At 44.2% G+C, this 24,102-nt stretch overlaps 1 protein-coding gene across 2 annotated transcripts in view; it reads right to left on the bottom strand.

Annotated features, from left to right (window-relative positions):
• The window catches only part of SNCA (synuclein alpha), a 176,482-nt gene that overhangs the window by 33,519 nt on the left and 118,861 nt on the right, over positions 1 to 24,102 (bottom strand). For both annotated transcript variants that reach the window (XM_073590146.1, XM_073590157.1), the window contains exon 5: positions 21,822 to 21,905. In XM_073590146.1, coding sequence (XP_073446247.1) covers positions 21,822 to 21,905 — 84 coding nt within the window. The remainder of the gene's footprint in view (positions 1 to 21,821; positions 21,906 to 24,102) is intronic.

The raw sequence follows: 24,102 nt of genomic DNA, 5'->3' as shown, positions 1-24,102 counted from the left end.
TCAGTTGGTGGAAAGCTCAGCTTTCCGCGAACTCATGGCCTATGCAGTACCACGCTATGACCTACCCAGTCACCACTTCTTCTCTCGCAAAGCCATCCCAGCCCTCCACCATCATGTGAAAGACCGCATTGTCCATGCACTCAAGCAGTCAGTGAGCGGAAAGGTGCACCTCACAACTGATGCATGGTCCAGTCGGCATGGCCAGGGCCGTTACGTGTCCATCACTGCGCACTGGGTTAATGTGGTGGATGCAGGGTCCACAGGGGACAGCGGTGGTGGGACAGTGCTGCCTAGCCCACGGTATAGGAAACAGTTGGCTGTAGGCGTTCGACCCTCCTCCTCCTCCTCCTCCAGAAGCGAAAGCTCGTCCACAGAGCGCAGTCGTACGAGCACTCCATCTGCAGCTGCCACTGTTGCACACGAGGTGTCCCCCTATCGAGCAGCTAGTGGAAAGCGTCAGCAGGCTGTGTTGCAGATGATGTGTTTGGGCGACAGACACACCGCCGAGGTGCTGGCCGAGTACTTGAAGCGACAAACTGAGTCATGGCTGGGCAGTGTACATCTTGAGGCAGGCAAGGTAGTTAGTGATAACGGCCGTAATTTTGTGGCAGCCATAGCCCTTTCAAAACTCAGCCACATACCTTGCTTGGCTCACACCTTGAACCTGGTGGTGCAGTGCTTCCTCAAAAATTATCCGGAGTTAACAGCCCTGCTCCAGAAGGTGCGAAGACTGTGCGCGCACATCCGCCGGTCGCCTGTACACTCCGTTCGTATGCAGAAGCTGCAGCGATTGCTCCACCTTCCCAACCACCGCCTCATTATCGACATTGCAACAAGGTGGAACTCCACCCTGCACATGGTGGAGCGGCTGTGCGAGCAGAGGCAGGCCATAATGCACTTGTGGGAGGATACACGGCCAGGCACTTTGAGAGCAGACATGGAGTTGACAGGTGTGCAGTGGTCGAAGCTGAAAGACCTTTGTAAAGTCCTTCAGTGTTTTGAGGAATGCACACGGCTGGTAAGCGCAGACGACGCCATCTTAAGCATGAGCATCCCACTTATGCGTCTGCTCATGCAAACTTTGACGCACCTTAAGGAGCAGGCGTCTGCAGCCAATGTTGATGCGGAGGAAGAGGAGGAGGGAATCCTTGATGACATTCAGCCATTGTCTGCTCAGGGACCTCTCCTGGACGAGGTGGAGGAAGAATAGGAGGAGGAGGATGATGATGGGGATGATTACTTAGGGGAGGAGGATGCATCTCGTGGGGCAAGTGAAAATGTTGGCGTGGCAAGGTCTGGTACAGGGTTTGTGCGTGACTGGAGGGATGTGGATTTGCCAGAAAGTGCTCCTCCACCCAGCACTCGCAGTGCATCATTGACACCGGGAACATTGGCCCACATGTCAGATTATGCCTTGCAGATCCTAAAAAGGGCCCCCCGCATTGCCAAAATGATGAACGATGACGACTACTGGTTGGCCAGCATCCTGGATCCACGCTATACAGGCAAATTACAAAACATCATGCCACAGGAGAACCTTGACCTAATATTGGCTAATAAACAAGCAACTCTGGTAAATCGGTTGCTTGAGGCATTCCCAGCACACAGCAGCGGTGATGGTTCTCACACGAGCCGTACGGGCCGGGGGCAGCTTGGCAGAGGTGCACACAGCAGAAGTGGCGTTGGAGACAGGGGTTTCATGACAATGTTGTGGACTGATTTTTCAAATACCGCTCACACAACTGGTAATACTGCATCGATGGAAAGTGACAGGAGACAGCAGTTGTCAACTATGGTTACAAACTACTTTTCCTCCCATATCGATGTTCTCCCACACAGGTCATTCCCCTTTGACTATTGGGCTGCTAAACTGGACACCTGGCCTGAATTGGCCCAATATGCCTTACAGGAGCTCGCTTGCCCAGCTGCAAGTGTGCTATCGGAAAGAGTCTTCAGTGCAGCTGGATCAATCCTGACAGAAAAAAGGACCCGTCTGTCAACCCAAAGTGTGGATGATCTAACCTTCATTAAAATGAACCATGCATGGGTTTCCAAGGATTTTGTCCCACCTTCCCCTGATGACACATAGGGTGACAGAAAAATGGCTTGCTTTGGTCCACCTCTTCCTGGGACTTCACTTATTTCGCCTTTTGCATCAGCTGAATGTCCAACATCAACATATGCCACTTTCTAAAACTCCCTAACTGTGCTGCCTCCCCCCCCATGGCCGGGGTCACCACCTAGCGCATGACACCGTGCGAGTGCCGTTGCCCTGGACAGGTGGGTAGGCCGACTCTTGGGCGCGGGCACTGGCACAGGGTCCCTCATAGTGCAATCAAGTGTCTCTGACGGTGGTGGTGCACACCCGCCGTCAGACACACCGCTGTACTATGAGGGGCCCAGTGCCAGTACCGACGCCCACGAGTGGGCCCCCCTTGCTTGGGCAGGGCCCCAGCATTTGCAATCTTTACCTCTCCCTGCTCCTCCTCTGTGTAATCTGGGCCGTCAAATCCATACTGTGCCTGACACCATCTGAGCCTGCCTCCTGATGTATAGACATATATTTTGAATGTGTACGCTATCCATACATGTTATCCGGGGAAACGGTACCCTTTCTAACCTTTGTGCAATCACGTGCAATCCATACTGGGCCTAACACCGTCTGAGCCTGCCTTCTGAGACATATATTTTGAATGTGTACGCTATCCATACATGTTATCCAGGGATACGGTACCCTTTCTAACCTTTGTGCAATCACGTGCAATCCATACTGTGCCTGACACCGTCTGAGCCTGCCTCCTGATGTATAGACATATATTTTGAATGTGTACGCTATCCATACATGTTATCCGGGGATACGGTACCCTTTCTAACCTTTGTGCAATCACATGCAATCCATACTGGGCCTGACACCGTCTGAGCCTGCCTCCTGATGTATAGACATATATTTTGAATGTGTACGCTATCCTTACATGTTATCTGGGGATACGGTACCCTTTCTCACCTTTGTGCAATCACGTGTAATCCATACTGGGCGTGAGAACGGCTGGCGAGCTGTTAAGCAAGCTACAGCACCTGTGGTTTGTAAGTTTTTCATTTTTTCAGGAATGACGGTTAGGCCTAATTCCGGAACTGCGGTTGACCTGCACTTACTGGGAAATCATTGTTCGCGGGTAATAATTGTAATCAGTGATCCCCATCACTAACGTTCAGCGGGTTATCTGCACCTGTAAGCGACAAACGCTGGCCTTTTCAGTGTAGCGCACATGCAGCCACGGTCATGTAAGGGCATGACACACCAGTTATTGGCCAATCTCATGTGCCAGAGCCTCACGTGTCCCTCTAGTAAGCCGGACTCGGACCGCGGGGCATGACGGAGTCTCGTTCATCAACGGAACTAAGCTTGCAATGTGTGCATCTGTTCTGTAGCTGGCATGGTTGAGGTTTCCCAGGTGGAGTCGAATTTAACCATAGGCTCCACTCCTGGTGGTGCCCTTCTGGACATTCCTTTAAGGTTCAGCTTTGCAACTATACTGCCCACGTAAAACAAACACTTTGCCTTCATGAACGCTGTTTGGAGGGTCATGACTCGTGGGAATAACGCCGCCCAATCAGTTAACCTGCTAGAGAGATCCTTCGTTGCTCCCAAGCATGACATCACACTCCCTAGGAAGAAGGTAATGCCACTGTGGTGACCATACTCCTGGGGGCGACACAAGTGCACTGATGCCCAGCCACTGCTCGATGAATCTGCTGGTACATTGACCCAGACCACTACATTCCCCTCGCACGCTACCCGGCCTGAATCTGACCCTGATGAAACTCAGGTTACCCTTCCCATATACAGTTCCTTCTTACACGGTGACAAAGAGGAAGCTGCAGATGAAAGTGCAGGTTCGGCCCACCCGCCATCAGACACACCACCGTACTATCAGGGGCCCTGTGCCAGTGCCGTCACCAACGAGTGGGCCCCCCCTGCTTTCCCAGGATCACAGCACTTGCAAAGTTGAAATACTGTGCAGTGAGATGGAAGATGGGGACGACGAGGAGTCCAGACAAGTACAGGGATTCCCTAGCGAGGAGACTTATTTGATTGTTTTCAATGTTGGGACAGCAATTTTTGGGGAGCACTATACTCTGGAGAATGATAGATGGGGCCCACCATACACTGGAACATTCCAAAGGTGAACATCAGACACTGGAGCAGCATTTACAGGGCCCATTATACACTAGAGCATTAGAAATGGGGCCCATTATGTTTGGAGCATTATTTGGGCCCATAAGACAGTGGAGCTTCATCCATGGGGACCAACATATACTGTAGCATTATGTGGAGCTCATCATATACTGTTTCAAACATTATATGGGACCAATGATTCTGTATGGAGAAATAGATGGGCCTCGTCATGAGATTTAAAAAGTGAGGTTTTTTTTCATTGTACTATACCGCTATTTCTCTGCCGTATCGGAGCATGATGAGTTGTGGTATGTGTTAAAGGGGCGCTCTTTCGCTCAGGGCACATGAAAACCTGGAGCCAGCCCTCCCCCCCCACAACTTTAGCCAAATAACCCCCATTTTTCAGTGCGTAACTTGTATTATGAAGTTAATTAAGGTTGACAAGCTTAAGTAAGAAGAATTGATGCTTTTGGCATTCAAATGGGCACTGTAGGTGTGTTTCCTGTCCTCCTCTCACTGCCGACTTTTATTCCCCATTGACTTACATTGGGTTTCGTGTTTCGGGACGACCCCGACTTTTCCCTATAATTGGACGATCTTGCTCGACCCGACTTTTGGAAAAGTCGGGTTTCACGAAACGAAACTCGACCCTAAAAAACCAAAAGTCGCTCAACTCTAGTAGTGACCATTAGATTTAGCTGTTAGTAGATCATTAGATCATTAGTGAGGGCAGTTTCAGTAGTGTGTAAAGAAAACCCCTGAGGGAATTATTCACTATAATAAGGCAGTAGAGTTACTCTTGACTCTTGACTCTTGCCTGGCTTCTGTTCAGTGGTTTCCTTCTTTTCAGAAGTGCACAAAACTGTGGCGGACTTTGCTTTTATGCACTCCTGAAAAGACAGACAGTGCTGAATCACAGGCCAGACAGAATCCACAGTGATTCCACATGCCTCATTTTAGAGGTTCTTCCACCTGGGGATCCATCTAAATCACATATTTCAGAGATTTACATGGAAACCCTGATATAAGCGCTCAGCGTAGAGCGCAGGATAAATGGAAGCAATCTTTACGAGGCAAAATGAAAAAAATCATCATCAGGTGAAGAATTGATTTTATTTATCTTTTATGCCGTTTCTCACGTTTTATAATAGATTAAACAACTTTAATATTCGGGTTGGTGAAATCATAGCAATACTAGATTTATATTTGGTTTTTCATTGCAAAAACTATATTTTGATGGCTAAAATTTTTCCATATTTCTGCTGACAGATTCATGCCATGGTTTGTTTTTTGCAGGATGAGTTGACATTTTATTGGTACCATTTTCGGTCATGTAACTTTTTTGTTCTTTCTATTCCCATTTTTGGGGGACAAAATGAAGAACACCAGAAATTCTGGAATAGTTTTTTTTAATGATGCTCCGCATGTGGTAAAACTGATAAGGCAGCGTTATTCTTCAGGGCAATACGATTACAGTGATACCACACTTTTTTTTTTAATGTTTTGGGGCTTTTATTCAATAAAAACTATTTTATAGAAAAAGTAATTATTTTTACCTCACTTCACTCTGAGAGCTAAAACTTTTTTATTTTTCTGCTGATGGAGCTGTATTGCAGATTTTTTTGCAGGACAAGATAACGTTTTCAGTGATACCTTTTTTATTTACATTTATCTTATTGATCGAGTTTTATTCCACTTTTCGTTTGGCGATATGATGAAAAGCATTGCTTTTAGCCCCATTTATTAATTTTTTTAAGATGATCACTTAAGCGGTTAACTAGTGGAATGATGTTATAGGGCCAGTTTGTCCTGGAAGCGAGATAACAAACGTATACCCTGTGCTCTTCCATCAGGACAATGAGTTGCGATCGCAATATCTTGATGGTCTCCATGGAGACCCCCAGGCTCAAGATGGCCATGGGGTCCTTCGGAGTCCCACAGGGAAGGTGGCTTGTGAGTGCCTGCTGAGAGCAGGTGCTGACATGCCTCCTTCCCTGCCTGTGAGATGCTGATGTGATACTCTGCAGTGCAGAAGCATTGCAGAATATCAGATCAGCTATCTGACACTATACAGTGATGTCCCAGGATGGGCCAATGTAAAAAAAATACTAAAGAAATCAAAAAAGTGTAAAAATATTTTTTTTTAAAAAAAATACCCAAATAAAAAAAGAAACAAATATTTTTCCAATAAATACATTTATTTATGTAAATAAAAAATAAGCAATTAAAGTACATATATTTGGTATTGCCGTATTGCTGCGTCCTTAACGACCCGCTATATAAAACTGTCCCACTAGTTAACCCCTTCAGTGAACATCGTAAAAAAATAAATAAACTAGGCAAAAAACAATGCCTTATCATACTGCCTAATAAAAAGTGCAATAAAATGCAATCTAAAAGACAACTGTAAATAAAAATGGTGTCGCTGAAAATGCCATCTTGTTCCGCAATACAGAGCCATCAGGAGAAAAATAAAAAAAGTTATAGCTCTCAGAATAAAACGATGCAAAAAAACATACTTTTTCTATAAAATAGCCTTTATTGTTTAAAGAGCCAAAACATAAAAAACAATATAAACTGGGTATCACTGTAATCGTACTGACACGAACAATAGAGCTGCCTTACCAATTTAGCCACATGCGGAACAGTATAAAAAAAGCAAAAAGCAATTCCTTAATTGCTGGTTTTTGCTAATTCTGTCTTCCAAAATTCAGAATAGAAAGCGATCAAAAAATGTAATGTGCCCAAAAATGGTACCAATAAAAATGTCAGCATGTCCCGCAAAAAAACAAGCCATAACATGACTGTTGGCCGAAATATTGAAAAATGAGAGATTTCAAAATATGGTGATGCAAAGGTAAGGAGGTGGCGGGGAATCTCGACTGCCTTCTCTCTCCTGTGGACACTATGCAAATGTAACTCATGCAGCACCATATTATCTGTTACTGTAAATGTAATGTTCCTTCAATGTTTTATCTTAAATGTTCTACTTAGCCTAGAGATAGAATCTTAGGGGTTAACAGCAGGGAGGAGCTAAAAGGAGGATGATGCTGAGCCCCAGAAACTTAGGAGAAGGATTTCCTGCTTAGGGAGTAGTGCCCAGGCAGGCTTGCCCAGGGCAAGACTCTCTCCACAGTCAGGAGTGGAGTGTGCCCTGGTCCAGGGAATGTATGCTGCTAAAGACTTTCAGGCAGTGTGGATGGGCACCGGCCTTGTGGGAGCGACTGTAGATGGACTGTTGGTTCCTGAAATCTGGATGGGAGCTGTTGATGTTATATAACTTGTTGAAGATGCAGGTAAAGCCCAGGAAGCATTACTTTATTTTCTTCATGGTGCCTCATGTTCATTAAAAGTTTCAAACATTGGAACAGAATTGTGGCTTGTGGTATATCCGGAGGATGCATTCACAGTGTTGAGAGTGACCATGGGATGGAGGTAAATGACCTTGCTGCAGACTTAGGACTATATCTGCCTTTGTATGTGAAAGGGGTCGGGGTGCTCACTGACTTTAATTCAGTAGACTTGCCCATGAGTACCACCCCGTGCCACCTTGTTACACAAAAACTAGTTTTTGCACTTTTGCACTAAAAAGCATCTTTTAGTGCGTGACAACAGCCAAACATAAAAAATATAAATCTGGTATCGCTGTAATCGCACTGACCTGAAGAATAAAGTTGCCTAATCACCTATAGGGATGGCATAAAAAATAAATAAAACCATTCAGTAGACTCACCCATGACTAACACCCCGTGCCACCTTTTTACACTTGTCTTAGTCAGCAAGATCGAATAAAGAAGCCCTGCAGTTACAGAACTAGTGGAAAAGAGCCTTGAGACTTGTGGACTTGTGACTGCTGTGAAAGAGTTAAAGATGGCGGCTGATAGTGACACTAAAATGGCGCCTAGCACTGACAAGGAGTCAGTCAGTGGTGTGAAAATGCAGGGCGGTGCCTTTTTTCATGGGCGTCATGGAAGGAACTTGGCGCCAAAAGCAAAGAGGCCGTGCCCCACTGTGAGTAATGCCTGCCCAAAATGGGTATGGGCGAAGAAGCTTCAGCCTTCAGAACAGAGCGTGAAGGAACAGGTGAAGCAGTCAGAAGAGACTCTGCCCATGAACGGGTGGAGCACAGAAGAGCAAGACAGCGTGCCCGGAAGAGGGATGCCATTACCCAGCAAGTTACCTACTGAGAGCAAAGACACAGCGGATGCAGCGGAACCAGCGCCAGAAGGAATGATAGAGAAGCCGAAAGTCGTGGATGGAGGGACTGTCACAGCCATGATTCTAAGTTCATGTGGCCACAATGGAGGACCATTGCAGCCCACTGCAGCTCCGGTGAGTGAGAGGCATGCGCCCATCTCAGATCCCACACCGACTCCTGCCCCATCACCTTCCCCGGCCTCTGCCTCTTCCCATGACATTTATCTGGATGAGCCCTGGGTTTCCACAGCAGAAGCAGCTTGGTGGGTAGCGGGAGTGAATGAACAGAAGAAATGGCGGGAGCGCCGAATTATAAAGGAGCTGCAGCACCCTTGCGCAGGAACCATGTCTGGCTGGATGATGCATGGCCTCTACAGTGAGCAAGAGGGCAGAGACGCCCTTATAGAAATTGGTGGTCACAGTTGAGTCAGGGGAGCAGGAGGCTCCAAGTTTGCTAAGCCGGCCATTGCCGGATGAAAGAAGCTGAAAGAACAGTGATGAGTTGTCCTCCAGTGGGTCTTTGGGCCACAGTGTGGCCCACTATTCTGGTCACAAGGAGTGGAAGCGGCCCTGCATTGACTAGTAAGGACCCCTTTAAGTAAGAAGAGTTGTGCTGGTTACACTAAAGTGAAAAATGTGTGTAAGGAAACTATTCTGTGTCTCTTAAGGGCAGGGAGCCCTGTACGGCACTGGGACTAGGTTTCAGTGGTGACAATCACAGTCACAGTTGAAAGACTTTGCTGCCTCCCTCATCCAAGTTTCTTTATGCACAGTTGTGCATCCCCTGCTGGGTGATGGGGCTGGAACCCTTGGACTTTGCCCCTTCTTTTAACCTTGAACTGTTCCCCCATTAAAAAATCAGCCCAACGGCATTATAGTAAGCCTGTAATCCTCTCAAAGAAGGGAGGGGGAAGGATTTGTGCAGGAAGACCCGAGGAACAAGCTGGGTCAGGACAATATGGACCACTGATAAGTTGTCCGTTGGGCCAGAGTGTTTGTTTATGGGTCCTAGGAGCCAAGGGACCAGGGTCAGTCGGACCCACCTCAAAAAAAATTGAACTCTTTTTCCGGGGCTCTAACCATGTGGAGCAGGGGTCACGGTTGAGCCACAAGAAATGTTGAAATGTGACTGTATTATTTCTATTGATGTTTTATATATATGCTGTTTTAACATCTACAGGTACCACCATGGTTGGGGACGACCATATTTTAGGATGGAGTAGTGTAAGGAGGTGGCAGGGAACCTAGACTGCCTTCTCTCTTGTGGACACTGCAAATGTAACACGTGCAGCTCCTTATTATCTGTTACAGTAAATGTAATGTTCCTTTAATGTCTTGACTTAAATGTCCTACTTAGCTTAAGGATAGAATCTTAGGGGTTAACAGCGGGGAGAAGCTAAACGGGGATGGTGCCAAGCCCCAGAAACTTAGGAGAAGAACTTCCTGCTTAGGAAGTAGTGCCTGAGCTGGCTAGCCCAAAGCAAGATGCTCTCCACAGTTGGGAGCGGCGTGTGCCCTTGTCCGGGGAATGGATGCTGCTAAAGACTTTCGGGCAGTGTGGACAGGCACAGGTTCTGTGGGAGCGACTGCAAATGGACTGTCGGTTCCTAAAATCCAGATGGGAGCTGTTAATGTTGAAGATGCAGGGAAAGTGCAGGAAGCATTACTTTAATTACCTCATGTTACCTCATGTTCAATAAAAGTTTCAAAAGTTGGAATGGAATTGTGGCTTGTGGTATATCCGGAGGATGCATTCCCAGTGTTGAGAGCGACCGTGGGATGGAGGTAAATGACTGTGCTGCAGAAGACTTAGGACTAGAGTTGAGCGATACCGTCCGATACTTCAAAGTATCGTATCGGATGGTATCGGCCGATCTTTAAAAAAAGTATCGGTATCGCCGATTCCGATACCGGAAGTCCCATTCAAGTCTATGGGACTTCCGGTATCGGAATAAGAAAAACCCTTTCCTGCCCTTGTACAGCCTCTCTGGGGTCTGTACGGGCCTTTCGGGGGGCTGTGCCGGCCTGCCAGGGGGTCTGTGCAGGCTCCGGTGGTCTGTGCCGGCCTGCCGGTGGTCTGTGCAGGCTCCGGGGGGCTGTGCCGGCCTGCCGGGGGGCTGTGCCGGCCTGCCGGGGGGCTGTGCAGGCTCCGGGGGGCTGTGCCGGCCTGCCGGGGGGCTGTGCCGGCCTGCCGGGGGGCTGTGCAGGCTCCGGGGGTCTGTGCAGGCATCGTCCGATGGGACTACAAGTCCCATCGGGCGATGCCTGCTACCATGACAGTGATTGACACATTAGCCAATGATGGGACAGTAGTAGTCCCATCATCCGGCTAATGTGTTAAATGTAAAAAAAAAAAAAAAAATTACATGCTACATACATACAACATGCATACTACATACATGCTACATTCATACTACATACTACATACATGCTACATACATACTACATATATACTACATGCATGCTACATACATACTACATGCTACATACTACATGCATGCTACATACATACTACATGCTACATACTACATATATACTACATGCATGCTACATACATACTACATACATACTACATATATACTACATGCATGCTACATACATACTACATGCTACATACTACATATATACTACATGCATGCTACATACATACTACATGCTACATACTACATATATACTACATGAATGCTACATACATACTACATACATACTACATATATACTACATGCATGCTACATACATACTACATGCTACATACTACATGCATGCTACATACATACTACATGCTACATACTACATATATACTACATGCATGCTACATACATACTACATGCTACATACATACTACATATATACTACATGCATGCTACATACATACTACATGCTACATACATACTACATATATACTACATGCATGCTACATGCTACATACATACTACATATATACTACATTCATACTACATACTACATATATACTACATACATACTACATACATACTACATACATACTACATGCATACTACATGCATGCTACATACATACTACATGCATGCTACATACATACTACATACATACTACATGCATACCACATATATACTACATACATACAATACATTCATACAATACATACATAGACATACAGTACATATAACATAGAGTAACATACTTACCAATACTTGTCACATTGTTCCCCGAAGCCATTGTCTTTTCCGGGATAAATATTAACATAACAAACCACAAAAATACTCACCCACGATCCGAAGCAGTCCACGAGTGTGTCCCACGACGATCTTGGGTAGAGAACTGCAGCATCAGATGATGCTGCCGTTCTCTACGGGCTGCAGGAATCCAATGACGGAAGGTAGGTATCCTTCCGCACTGTATTCCTCCGCCACTTAAAAAAAAAAAGTCCCTAGTCTCACTTTATGCCATTGCTGTGTGGGAAATTCCCACACAGCAATGGCATAAAGTGAGACTAGGGACTTTTTTTTTTTAAGTGGCGGAGGAATACAGTGCGGAAGGATACCTACCTTCCGTCATTGGATTCCTGCAGCCCGTAGAGAACGGCAGCATCATCTGATGCTGCAGTTCTCTACCCAAGATCGTCGTGGGACACACTCGTGGACTGCTTCGGATCGTGGGTGAGTATTTTTGTGGTTTGTTATGTTAATATTTATCCCGGAATAGACAATGGCTTCGGGGAACAATGTGACAAGTATTGGTAAGTATGTTACTCTATGTTATATGTACTGTATGTCTATGTATGTATTGTATGAATGTATTGTATGTATGTAGTATATATGTGGTATGTATGTAGCATGTAGTATGTATGTGGTATGTATGTAGCATGCATGTAGTATGTATGTAGCATGCATGTAGTATGTATGTAGCATGCATGTAGTATGTATGTAGTATGTATGTAGTATGTATGTAGCATGTATGTAGCATGCAGTATGTATGTAGCATGTATGTAGTATGTATGTAGTATATATGTAGTATGTATGTAGCATGTAGTATGTATGTAGCATGCATGTAGTATATATGTAGTATGTATGTAGCATGCATGTAGCATGTATGTAGTATGTATGTAGTATGTATGTAGCATGCAGCATGTATGTAGTATGTATGTAGCATGCATGTAGTATGTATGTAGTATGTATGTATGTAGCATGCAGTATGTATGTAGCATGTATGTAGTATGTATGTAGTATATATGTAGTATGTATGTAGCATGCATGTAGTATGTATGTAGTATGTATGTAGCATGCAGTATGTATGTAGCATGTATGTAGTATGTATGTAGTATATATGTAGTATGTATGTAGCATGCATGTAGTATGTATGTAGCATGCATGTAGTATGTATGTAGTATTTTTTTTTTTTTTTTTTTTAACATTTAACACATTAGCCGGATGATGGGACTACTACTGTCCCATCATTGGCTAATGTGTCAATCACTGTCATGGTAGCAGGCATCGCCCGATGGGACTTGTAGTCCCATCGGACGATGCTTGCACAGACCCCCGGACATCAGCACAGCCCCCCGGCAGGCCGGCACAGCCCCCCGGCAGGCCGGTACAGACCCCCACAGGGTGCACAGACCACCGGCAGGCCGGCACAGCCCCCCGGCAGTCCGGTACAGACCCCGGGCAGTCCACACAGCCCCCCGGCAGGCCGGCACAGCCCCCCGGCAGGCCGGCAGAGACCCCCGGAAGGCCCGAAATGACGGCGCATCATGATGCGCACACACCGCGCATCATGATGACGTCAGTCTGTCAATCAACTTTGAATTCCGATTCCGATGCCGAATTCCGATATTGAAAAAATATCGGAAGTCGGTATCGGAATTCCGATACAGCAAGTATCGGCCGATACCCGATACTTGCGGTATCGGAATGCTCAACACTACTTAGGACTCTATCTGCCTTTGTATGTGCAAGTGGCCGGGGTGCTCACTGACTGACTCAGTAGACTTGCCCAGGAGTACCACCCCGTGCCACCTTGTTACACAACTAATTTTCACAATAAAAAGCATCTTAGTATTTGACAGCAGCAAAACATTAAACCTGATTTAAATCTGGTATCGCTGTAATCACACCGACCTGAAGAATAAACTTGCCTAAGCACTTATACTGCATGAGGTACAGCTTAAAAAAATAAATAAAACTAATTCTTCACATGCGGTTGATTTTTTCATTCTGCCTCCCTACAGATTGCAGTAGGGCTTGGCGCACATTTATCATGCGCTTTACACAGAGTGATTCCACCAGGGTTTCAATGTAAATCTCTGAAATACGTGATTCAGACAGAACCCCCAGGGGAAGATTTCATATAATGAGGCACATGGAGGCACTGTGGATGCCATTGGACCTGTGATCTGGCGGTATCCGTCTTTTTAGGATTGTATAAAAGTGCCGTTGGCCACAGTTTTGTGCACTTCTAAAAAGAAGGACACTGCTGAACAGAGGCCAGACAGGGTCCAGAGTAACTGCTGCCTCATTATAGTGAATGGATACATCTGGGGTTTCATCTGTCATGTCACTCGATGATTTAGATGGAAACCCCGATGTAAGTGCTCAGTGTAGAGCACCAGATTAATGTGATCATAAAAGGAATGTAAAATGTTCCCAAATAAAAGCTTCAGCTCAATCCACAAAAAAGCAAGTCCTCACTCAGGTCCGTCATCTGTTAACGGAAATATAGGGGGCTTCCACGTTACTGGTCGCACAAAGGCACGGGAAAAGGAAAATGGCTCCTCACCTCCAAAAGAAATTCAGCAAATTCTCCACTCCCAAATCCAAATGCCCCCCTCCCTTATGAGCCCTAGTGTGCCTAAGCCACATTTAGAGCTCACATGTTTGGCATTTGTGTAGTGATGAGAGCCTGCTTAATTTTTACAGGTGCATGTCTCCAGAAGCATGAGCTGGGCATAATGTACTGGTCACTACAATGGCTGTTTGCAATTTTCACTCAGCAACATCAACTGCTGCTTGTTTCTGGAATACAAACGGAGTCAAAATCGTCACAACATCTGTAGATAAATTCCCAAAGGGTTATAATTTCCAAAAGTGTGTCACTTGAGGGGGGATTCTGCTTTTCTATCGCTTAGGGGCTTTTTATATGGAATCCGCATATTATTCTAGGAAAATCTGCTTTCCATGAGGCAAATAGCGTTCCGTCCATCCCGAATGTCTCCATATGGCTACGCAGTACTGTACTGATACATATGGAAGAAAAAAAAAGTGTTCAGCTCACCATTAGATGAATTTCTGTGGCTTTGGGTGTGGACTCCAGGATGGTGCTCGGAAAAAGCGGCTGTGGTAATCAAACAAAAAAGTTCCAGCAACAAACATCCAAATCAGATTGTTGAATAGACGTTAAAACTTCATCTTTATTGCAATGCCTTTAAAAACATACTGGTTTTACAATTTTAACAGTTTGCTTTTAAAGGCATTGCAATAAAGATGAAGTTTTTAATGTCTATTCAGCAATCTGATTTGGATGTTTGTTGCTGGAACTTTTTTGTTTGATACATATGGGGTATTGCCACGTTCAGTAGAAATTGTCAGACAAATTTTGGTGCCATTTTTACCCATTTCCTAGTCTGAAAATGTTAAACTTGTGGCTAACACACAATCATGGTGGTAGAAATGTATATTATTTTATCTTCAATGCCCAGTGGTATAAAAGTCTGTGACACACCTGTGGTGTCAATATAATCACTGCACCCCTAGATGAATTTGAGAGGTTTAGTTTGTAAAATGGGGTCACTTATGTGGAGTTCTGCTGTGTTGGCACCTCAGGAGCTCTGTCAATGTAACATGACACCCTCAAACAAGTGCAGCAAAATCTGCATTATAATATAGCGTTTCTTCAATTCTGAGCTTTGCACTGTGCCTCAAAAGTAGTATTTGATGGCATATGGGGTACTGTTAAACTCAGGAGAAGTTGCACAACAAATTTTGGGGTCCATTTTCTTCTGTTACCCTTGTAAAAATACAAAATTCGGAGCTAAAAATTTTTTTTTAGGGAGAATTAGATTTTTGTATTTTAACAGCTTAACGTTATAAATTTCTGTGAAGCACCAGGGGGTTCAAGGTGCTCACCACACATCTAAATACCGTGAAGCCTGCATCCTACCGGTCTGCAACCTGCCCGAGGAGGGGGAGGAAGACCCCCTCCTGGACATGCTGGCCCAAGCCAAGGCCAATGAGTCCATTGAGGACATGGAGGTAAGTGCCTCCAACCGTACCCCAGCGGTAGCAGTTGTTTACCACCCTGGAACTCTTCCGGACCGTGTTCTCCAACCGACCTGGATGGACTGAGTTAGCGGTACATGAGGTGGACACCGGGAATCATGCCCCACTACGTCAAACACCTTATCGGATCTCTGAGGAGGTGCAGCAGGTTATACGCCAAGAGATCGATGAGATGTTACAGTTGGGGGGATTCAGCGGTCCAAGAGCGCGTGGGCCTCACCTGTAGTTCTCATGCCTAAAAAGGATCGGACCACCCAGTTCTGCGTGGACTACAGGGGGCTCAATGCCATCAAAACCTCTGATGCACACCCGATGCCGTGCAGCGAGGATCTGCTTGAGCGGTTGGCGAACGCAAAATACATATCCATCATGGATTTGAGTCAGGGATACTGGCAGATTCCCTTGAGCCCTGCGGCACAGGAGAGATCCGCCGTTATCACCCCCTTTGGACTGTACGAGTCCACGGTCATGCCCTTCGGCATGAAAAATGCCCCTGCCACTTTCCAGCAGATGGTCAACCACCTGCTTCAGGAACTGGAGAAGTACGCCATGGCGTACCTGGACGACTTTGCCATCTTCAGTTCCACCAGGGAGGAACACCTTCAGCATCTCCAGGAGGTGCTCAAGCGTATTCACCAGGCAGGTCTGACCATCAAGCCGGGAAAGTGCCAAATGTGCATGAGCAAGGCCCGCTACCTGGGGAACCGGGTAGGCGGGGGGTTCCATGAGTCCAGAGCCGGAGAAAGTGGACACAATCGTGTCCTGGCCCACCCCCAGGACCAAGAAACAGGTTATGTCCTTCTTGGGTACTATAGGCGGTTCGTACAGGACTATAGCGCCCTTGCAAAACCCTTGATGGACCTCACCAAGCAGAGTCTACCCCAAACAGTCAACTGGACAGCTGGCTGCAAGGCGGCCTTCCAAGCTTTGAAAACAGCCCTGTGCAACTCTCCAGTGTTGAAAGCAGTCGACAGCAGTCACCCATTCCTGGTACAGACCGACGTCAGCGAGTTTGGCCTTGGTGCTGTGCTCAGCCAGGTCAACTCGGGGAACCAAGAGCACCCCATGTTGTACCTGAGCCAGAAACTTCTGCCGAGGGAAGTGGCATACTCCACCATTGAGAAGGCGTGCCTGGCCATGGTCTGGGTGCTGCAACATTTGCAGCCCTACCTGTACGGGCGCACCTTCACAGTGGTAACCTTCCACAACCCTCTGAGCTGGCTGCATAGAGTGTCCGGAACCAATGGAAGGTTGCTACGCTGGAGCCTTGCCTTCCAGCAGTACAACTTTTACCATACAACACAAAAAATGCAGCGAACATGGAAATGCCGATGGGTTGTCCTGCCGGGGCAAAACCACTGAGGTGCACATGGACCTCCTTAGCGCACTCTAAAAGGGGGAGGTGTAATGGTAATGTAAAATATGATGTAAGATTCCCCGGATTATCACATTGCAGAATCTTCTATTTACACGCTGAACTATGCTATGTCAGTGTGGAGGCTTGACCCCCCTTCCCTTCCTTAGCTTGTCACACATTGCAGCCTCTGCCTGAATCTGCATTCACAGCTGTGACACCAGCTCTTTCCTGTCTCCCCCCTCCCCTCCTCACTGCAAGGAATGTTAATTAGCTAGTAGAAAGACTTTTCTTTGCTTAAGCACATGTGGTCGTATATGTATATGGGAGATAGTAAAATGGCCCTACCTCGGACCCTGTCTGTGACAGAAGTATGAAACTAACATATTGGGACATGCTCCGATCCGGCTTCACTACAGTGGTTCTTGCTATATCCTGGCATCAACAGAACCAGAGAAACGGAGTTCTCCTGAACAGAAAGGAATAAACATCTAGTGTTTTATGTCATTACAGAGCTAATTTCAATGTAAGATGAATGATAGTTCTGTCGATATTCTGCTAGGTTCTCAAGCCCAGATATAAAGGTTATAAGTGTTTCAGAACCCAAATCTGTACTTTGAGAAAGGGGGAGGACCGTCACCAGACAGCCAAATTGGTGATGTCACAAGCCAAGACTTATAAGTCTGCAACTGAGCCCCCCTAGGTAGTTGCTGCTGGGATGCCATGACAATAACATCTCAAATGAATGGTGACGTTTGGCTCCTCCCCACATGGTTCTGCCTGAAATGATCTAAGCTATATGTAAGTTTTAATTTCTGCTGTTTAAACCCCTTTTATTTTTAGTTGCATTGCACATACTATTATTGTCTCATTTCGTAAAGCCTTTTTATCATCGGTTAACACTGCCCATCTTTGGGGAATAAACTATCAAATTTATTAGTTCTGCCTCCTTCCCCTGTGACAAATGTACACATGCCTGAAGTAATTACGCTACTAATTTGGGGTTTGCTATGGACTCACTTAATTAAATTATTGATTAAGAGAATCTTTAGCTGGCGGCAGTGAAGTGTGGTCCCGGTTGGGTGGGTGAAGCTGGCAGCGAAGGAAAGGGTTTTATAAGCTTTTGTGTGGCTACAGCCAGAGCATTTATAATTCCCTCACTGCACTGCACCTAACAGCCAGTCCACAGTGAGCGGCCCGTCCGGCGACCAGTTACCCTAGGTGTAGTTCCCTGACTGACCTGAGGGTAAGGGGGGTGCCGGAGTGCTGCGAGTTCCAAAGTGGAACTGAAAAGTGGAATATCCATAAATCCCGACAGCTTGTAACATATTGTGGCAGTGATGGGATAACTAAAATAAACCCCCTGCGGTAAATTGTTAGGGCAAGACTAGCTTGCTGTTTTTTATCACATGGTGCCAGCGGTGGGATAAATAAGATAAGCCCCCTGTTCCTGTGCGGCCAAAGGTCACATCCGCCGGTCCGTGACAAATTGGTGGTACCAGGTGGGATCATGACAAAAAGGTTTTTCCAAACATTCAATCCAACTTCAGAAAGTCTGGCTGGCTGTGTGAAAGGGTTATTCTAGCTCCAAAAAATGATAGTGTAAACAAGATCAATCTTCAAATTTTTAAGTCTCCTTCCAGATATGTGCACGTCCGACAAGTCAGTGGATATAGTAACAGACCCTGATCAAGCATTAATCTATCCAATAGAGTTCCTCAACTCCTTGGAACCACAATGACTTCCTCCACATAAACTCTTTCTAAAACCTGGAGCACCTATTCTGCTGCTGAGAAATTTAGATCCACCAAAGGTATGCAATGGGACAAGACTCTTGATTAAGAACCTGTTTCCACATATAATTGAAGCAACCATTTTGACAGGATGTGTCCATGGAGAGGATATTTTCATTCCTAGAATTCCAATCATTCCATCTGATTTGCCGTTTGATTTTAAACGCCTCCAGTTTCCAGTTCGACTGGCATTTGCAGTGTCCATTAACAAGACTCAGGTACAGTCCTAGAAAGTAGTAGGGATTGATTTGCAATCTCCATGCTTTTCTCATGGTCATCTTTATGTGGCCTGTTCTGGAATTGGAACTGCCAAAAATCTGTTCATCTTTGCACCAGAAGGAAAAACCAAAAATGTTGTTTATCAAAAGGCTCTTGAATGAGTTGAAAATAAAATACCATCAATATTTGGGTAATCATTTAGTTAATTTGTGTTGTAAATCTGTAGTGTTGAATATATGATGTGAAATGTTTTTACGTGCAATATAATCATTATAATTTGTTATAAGTAACCACAGCTGGCTGCCTTACTACATTGACTTTCTCTGCTGCAGGCTGCAGTTGTAGCCACGTAATGTCCTCTGCACTGTCTGTGTCTGGTGTCAAATTGTGGAGCTGTCTGTACTGTTTGCCTGTTCCCAGCCTGCAGACTGATAATTCTTTTTGCCACATGACCTAAAGTTTTCCCCATATTCTGGACACTTGTTTTTTTCTCTCACATAGTTACTATTCCCGGGCAATGCCGGGCTCTTCAGCTAGTCCTGAATAAATCTCAAAGTGTTTCAGTATGTCTGTGCTTGATGTACAGCCAAATCATTAGTTCTGAAGAAAAGCAACGTCAAACATCCCATATGTCACACCATTTAGTCTTCCTTACTCGTCGCTTACTGTGCTGTGCATATATTACCATGGTAACACCTACAGATACAATATGTCTAGTAACATTTATCCTGATAGATTTATTTCAGATCACTGCTGATTATTCAGAAAGCAGGAATATGAATATGCTGTATAAAGCAAAAACTCATTTTTAATGATTTGAGATGCTACACATGATGAAACAATGAGTGAACACACCATGAAAAATCAAGTGGATGAAAGGAGTACATGGAATGCTAGGTTCCCACACATACAGTGCTCTCTGCTGAGCACTACGTCGGGATTTGTGTCAAAACCCTCAAAAATAGGATTCAACTGAAGCTGACGGAGTCACTGGGGACACTGACTAGTTCCATCCTTTTAGTATTCATCTTTTTCAGAAATACACAAAAACATGGTGGATCACATTTTTGTCCATGTCTGATAAAGTTGATCACTTCTAGGACTAAGGCTGGACAGTGTCAAAAGTGACTCCGTCAGCTTCATTGAAGTGAACGGCTTCATCAGGGTTTTCCATTGGAAACCTGATTTTCAGGGATTCTAATACAAACCTCAAAGTAGTACTCCACAGAGAGCACTGCATGTGTGTGAACCTAGCCTTGCACTTCTATGGTCATACCACTACACTAATGGACACCGATAGCATGGGAAATAGCAAAATTTTAAAATTATTATAAATATATGTTGTTGATTTAAAACACTCGATGTCTCAGATTAACATTTTATTTCTAGAATTTAACATCTTCTTTATGCACAATTTACTTGGGTACAAAAAGCTAAGATTTTCTTGATTTTACTAATAGATTTTATTTTTCAGTTTTAATATTAACAATACTAAAGCATACATTCCTATATTTTTCAGGTAAGCAGTATCCAAAGTATTTGAAAAGGATTCAGACAAAATGGATTAAGAACATACTATATAGTTATATCTTATTAACAGACAATAAGTAACTAATAGTGGTGAGCGAATGTGCTCGAAAAAGGCATTACCCAAGCATGCCTGTAGGCTAACCAAATGTCTTCGGTGTGATTGAAGAACAGTTTAGAGTCCCCGCAGCTGCATGTCTTGCAGCTGCTTGACAGCTGCAACACATGCTTGGATTGCTTGTTTGTTAGGCAATCCATGCATTTGCTATGGCTATAGAACAGCGGCAAGACATGCAGCTGCGGTGACTCAAAACCTGTTTTTGGAGCACACCAAAGACACTCGGTTAGCACATGAGCATGCTCAGATAATGCCTTATCCAAGCATGTTCGCTCATAACTTGTAACTAACAGTACATGGTCAGTTGATCAGCCATTGCCTAAAACTAATTGAAACTGCAAGGAAAGAAAGCGCAATAGGGTCTTATCTGAGAAAACCAAGATATCAAACAATAGTTTATACTCACCGTATATAGGAGAGTAACAGGCATAAAGAACGCGGTCAGCTTGCTGCACATCCAAATGACCACGCTGTGGCCATAAATCTTCAGATTCACTAATAGGATTTTTATGGATTAAAACGTGCGCTGCCAGACCATCACTCCTCACAAGTTGTATACTTAATATATTTATTTCCCAACGCGTTTCGAGGTCATAAAACCTCTTCCTCAGGGGATGACATGTCATCCCCTGAGGAAGAGGTTTTATGACCTCGAAACGCGTTGGGAAATGAATATATTAAGTATACAACTTGTGAGGAGTGATGGTCTGGCAGCGCACGTTTTAATCCATAAAAATCCTATTAGTGAATTGCCTAAAACTACATATACACCTTAATCTAAGGTACTCAGCCAATGATGCAATAACCATCTAAGCATCCTCTACTACAGGTCCCAAATCTGGAGAAATCACACGTCTTCTTGAGCAGTTAAGTTTAAATGGACAAAACCAAAACCACCAAATTTGCCCAATAAGAAACATATGGGCTCTTTTTTCTTTTAATTTAGTTCCTTATTTAATTCAGAAAATCCTTTACAGTTATACTACTTATATTGGGACATGTGAAGGCGACCATTCAGATTAGTGGTTTAATTCTCCAAAATGCTTTTTTAGCCTAATAGCATTTATGTATTTGTTTTATCCCTAAATGGAATTATATAATTGTGCATCTCCCCCGATGTATCATTAGATAGATATTATATATATTTTTTAAGATGTAAATAAAAATATAAAGATGTTACCTGAGGGGGCATTTCATATCTTTCATCTGGGTTCATATTGTTGGTGTGCTCTAAAATCCCCTCTTGGCCAAATATTTCTTCATTCTGAAACAGAAAATAAATTAATGATATATAGAACAATATAAAGATTGAGAAACCTACACTGTGCTGGCAATGGTACGAAACATTAAAAACTGGAGAGTACAAATCTTAAAGTCTTATGCAGTGGTGAGATAAAACTATGAAAGGAACAGAAATGAAACAAGGGAAATCTTTGATGTAGTTTAGGTTTCTAACACAGCAGTCAACCAGCCTAGACTAAACACGTCAAGAGCTCACTAGTTTTATTTTTCAGAATAGATTTACTGTTAAGTGTTACGGTAATTTCCATATTTATAATGCTGCTTAAACATAGGCTTAAATAGGGTAACCGTATAGAAAAGAACATATTTATTGGTTTATTAATACAGTATATCTGATCTGTAAACTTGCTCCACAACAAAAGTATAGATTTCCATATTAATCTGCATAAAATATTCATCACATCTGACAAACTTCCATGAAGCCAGCAATGTATCATAATGTTCTAAGAAATGGTGCTATCATTGCTGTGTCATACTTTGATAAGTCTCTTAAAATGGCAGATTATCCTTAAACTTTCTTACTTGGTTTGCTTCTCAGGTCAAGCAGTGTGCAAATGAAAAGAGAATAACATGTGTGATTCAGCTATATTCAGGTTAGAGGAACATCTGTGGGGAGGAGTTCTGAGATTCCAGTTTCACATGGACTTTGGTGTCTAAAGGCACTCAGATGCTCTTTTGACACATAAGACACCAATAAATAAATGGCACTTGGTAGGTGAAAGACCATGTTACAGAATCTGCACAGGTGTCCAGGAGATCCATGTTATGCCTGGTTATGAAAGTGCTGAAAGGTTGTGTTCACATTATAGCTGTGTTGTGTTTTTTACTGTGATCGTAGTGGAGCCACAATGTTTTTCTTGGAATTTTGGAAAATGCATATGTTCTAATCTCTATTTTATAACTCACAAAACATTTTTTAGCAGAAAATTAGGCATAAAATAATTTAAACAATACATTTCCTGGTACCAATACCAACAGAAAATGGGGCATGAAGTCTCTGCCAACCAGACCTTTTGGAGATTAAACAGTTTGAACATAACTACCATTGTGTAATAATAGCACCAGATATCAGAGCTCCTGCTTCTGATAGCTCACATATTGCACTTTGATTTATATCAAAAAGTTGTACTTTGGTCTCACTTGACTATAGCTCTTTCTTCCACAGCTAGCATGTGGAAAAATTTGCTATGGTCACATGAGACCATAATACAACTTTTTGGGGCAAAATACAAAATTCTGTGTTGCAGAAAACTAACACTGCATATCACCCTGAAACCACCATTCCCACCATCCAACATGGTAGTGGCAGCGTCCTGCTATGGGGATGCTTTTCTTCAGCAGGGACAGGGAAGCTAGTAAGAGTTGATGGGTAGATGGATGGAGCTAAACACAGGACAATTCTGCAGGAAAACTTGATAGTGGCTGCAAATGACATGAGATTAGGGTGTAGGTACAGTGGGGCAAAAAAGTATTTAGTCAGTCAGCAATAGTGCAAGTTCCACCACTTAAAAAGATGAGAGGCGTCTGTAATTTACATCATAGGTAGACCTCAACTATGGGAGACAAACTGAGAAAAAAAAATCCAGAAAATCACATTGTCTGTTTTTTTTTCATTTTATTTGCATATTATGGTGGAAAATAAGTATTTGGTCAGAAACAAGCAATCAAGATTTCTGGCTCTCACAGACCTGTAACTTCTTCTTTAAGAGTCTCCTCTTTCCTCCACTCATTACCTGTAGTAATGGCACCTGTTTAAACTTGTTATCAGTATAAAAAGACACCTGTGCACACCCTCAAACAGTCTGACTCCAAACTCCACTATGGTGAAGACCAAAGAGCTGTCAAAGGACACCAGAAACAAAATTGTAGCCCTGCACCAGGCTGGGAAGACTGAATCTGCAATAGCCAACCAGCTTGGAGTGAAGAAATCAACTGTGGGAGCAATAATTAGAAAATGGAAGACATACAAGACCACTGATAATCTCCCTCGATCTGGTGCTCCACGCAAAATCCCACCCCGTGGGGTCAGAATGATCACAAGAACGGTGAGCAAAAATCCCAGAACCATGCGGGGGGACCTAGTGAATGAACTGCAGAGAGCTGGGACCAATGTAACAAGGCCTACCATAAGTAACACACTACGCCATCATGGACTCAGA

The sequence above is a fragment of the Dendrobates tinctorius genome, unplaced genomic scaffold, assembly GCF_039654945.1.
Source record: "Dendrobates tinctorius isolate UK_male_01 unplaced genomic scaffold, ASM3965494v1 ptg000011l, whole genome shotgun sequence".
Taxonomy (NCBI): Eukaryota; Metazoa; Chordata; class Amphibia; order Anura; family Dendrobatidae; genus Dendrobates; species Dendrobates tinctorius.
This window is presented reverse-complemented; position numbering and strand designations above follow the sequence as displayed.